At 48.5% G+C, this 2398-nt stretch overlaps 1 protein-coding gene across 1 annotated transcript; it reads right to left on the minus strand.

The window, feature by feature from the left end:
- Positions 1–463: 463 nt before the first annotated feature.
- On the minus strand, positions 464–1600 carry LOC123130043 (expansin-B2-like). The gene is made up of 3 exons (XM_044549995.1): positions 1353–1600; positions 1145–1254; positions 464–991 (listed from the first exon to the last, which is right to left on the minus strand). Exons 1-3 carry the CDS (start codon positions 1534–1536, stop codon positions 464–466), a joined length of 822 nt encoding a protein of 273 aa, XP_044405930.1. The 5' UTR covers positions 1537–1600.
- Positions 1601–2398: the final 798 nt, after the last annotated feature.

Raw genomic sequence — 2398 nt, forward strand, 5'->3', positions numbered from 1 at the left:
AAGAAACAAAAATAAATAAAAAAGAAAAGGAAAAAATAGAAACAAAGGTAGAAAACCGACATATTACTCGGTCTTGCGCAGCTCTAATCCACGGGGTAGTGAACGAGAAAAGAGCCCGGCAACATGCATTGGCCAGCCAATGTTGATAATCCGGTTATCTAGCAACATCTGGACCATGTAGAGGAGCTTGCAAATATAAACTGGTTTTCCTTAAGCACCGATTTTTTTCCGGATAACAGAGGTGTCTAAGTAAGCTTCTGTGCTAAAGTACATTACAAATAAACACCGATACTTAAGAAATTATTGGTTCCTTTTTTACAAATATATCTCGCTAAAGACCTTGCATTATACAAGGTCTTACCACTCACAATGAACAATAGGTAGCGTTTGGTGAGAAGAGAAATCCAGGAGCATCAATTCGATCGGAATCCATCGGAGAAGCACCTAATTGATTGAGCCAAAATCAATAGAACTGGACGTTGGACCAGTAGGCTTTGTCCGGCCGCCAATAGGCCGGGATGACATTGTTGGCCACCAGCGTCTTCCCGGAGTCACTGGTGATGCACATGGAGAAGGGCCCCTGCAGCGGGCGGCTGGTGTCCATCCGCCAGATGGATCCCCAGGAGCGCCGCATCGGCTCCCAGGACCCCGTGGGGCGGCCGTTCCTGGTCTGCATGAGCTCCATGCTCACCACGGTCCCGTCCACGTTGGCATACTCCACGAGCACCGCGAGGTAGTTGGGGTTGGAGCCACGCTGGACATGGAAGGTGACCTTCATGCCTGGGAAGTTGCAGCGCACCCTCCTGAACTGCATGTCGATGATGCCGGCGTGGCGGAGCTTGTCGTTGAGGCCGTTCTTGGCCATGGCCCCGAACGCCGTGCCGCTGAGGTCGAAGTGGTACCTGGCCACGGGGTAGTAGTTCATGTCGGTGATGACGACCGTCCTCGGCTGGCCGGAGCAGGAAGGGTTGTTGGCGGCGATGCATCGAATCTGAAGGACGAATACATGCACATGGGAGTTTTGAGTTTGACCAACTAATTTAACCGATACTATCTGGTGTCGGATTAATTAATGCAGTATTACGTACGTATTTCCTCCAGTTAATACAAAGTTGGGTCATCTATTTTGAAACGAAGGAAGTACCTCGTAGCAACTGCCGCAGCCTGCGCCGCCGTCGAACAGAGGCTCGTTGCCGCAGGACGTCATGGAGGAGAAGGGGCACTTGTTCACGTTCTTGAAGCCGCAAGCACCGCCTGCAAATCCATCCGTAGATCAGCACTATTACTAGCACTACGTACGTAGTTGATGCATGAAAATGTGCGCCGCCATCGGAGCATAGATATGGGCGTACCGTTGTCCATGGGGCCGGCGCCGGTGGGCGCACCGTACCAGGTGGCCTTGGCGGGGAGCCAGCCGGAGTTGTAGGATCTAGCGGCGGCGGTGTCGTAGTTGGCCGCAGAACGGACGGACGTGACAAGCACGGAGAGGAGTGTCACAAGCACAAGGGCAATGGCATTGGTGGAGACGCCAGCCATATTGGTCGACTATGAACAACCTTCTTACTAACCTTGTAAGATGTGTACTCCGTTTGATTGTTTGTTTGTGTTGTGATGGCTGGACGGGATACATTGCCAGGGCATTTATAGACAGGCCAATGAGCCAAATAAGGTGAGAACGACGAGTCGGTGCAAGTTGCAGTTGCATCCGACGAGACGACTACGCGTATGGCGTGTTTAGGGCTGCAAGGTAACATGGCTACGGAGCAAATCATGGAGGAATGCAGGCACCGGCCGGTTTACGCGCGTACAATACAATCACATGTTGGCGGTGATCACCAATCATCCGCTAATCATTTGGGGGGTGCACAAGTCAAGTTGTTGATTGCAGACAAAGTCAGACCATCGTTACATATGCCATAAGACCAGGCCGCACGTTATATCTTCAGGCCATTTCAAATATTAAAATGTTTGCAAGAAAGTTTGTACTATAGTCATGCTAATCATGTCCAGCTTTCTTTTGTCGATGGTCATGGTTGGATTTTTTTTATATATACTAAATTCACTATTGAAATATGGAACTTTTCCTAGTCACGGGTTGTTTGCCGAGTACATTTCATCGGATAATAGGCAAACATGACCAGTCAAGTTCCATGAAGAAAACACTAGCAGAAGGACGCCACTTGGCAAATCACATGTTTGCCGAGTTGTGACACTCTACAAACACATGCTTTGCCGAGTTTTTCCCCCCTTTTCTCCTCACTTTTTTGTTTCATTTTTTTTGCATTTATGCTCTATTCCTTTTACATTATTTGTTTTCTCTCTTTTATTTTCTTTCCCCGTCACTATTTCCTTTTGTAGTCATTTAGTGCATTTTTAGGCATTTCATGCATATAATTCA

This window comes from Triticum aestivum, chromosome 6A (assembly GCF_018294505.1).
Source record: "Triticum aestivum cultivar Chinese Spring chromosome 6A, IWGSC CS RefSeq v2.1, whole genome shotgun sequence".
Lineage (NCBI taxonomy): Eukaryota > Viridiplantae > Streptophyta > Magnoliopsida > Poales > Poaceae > Triticum > Triticum aestivum.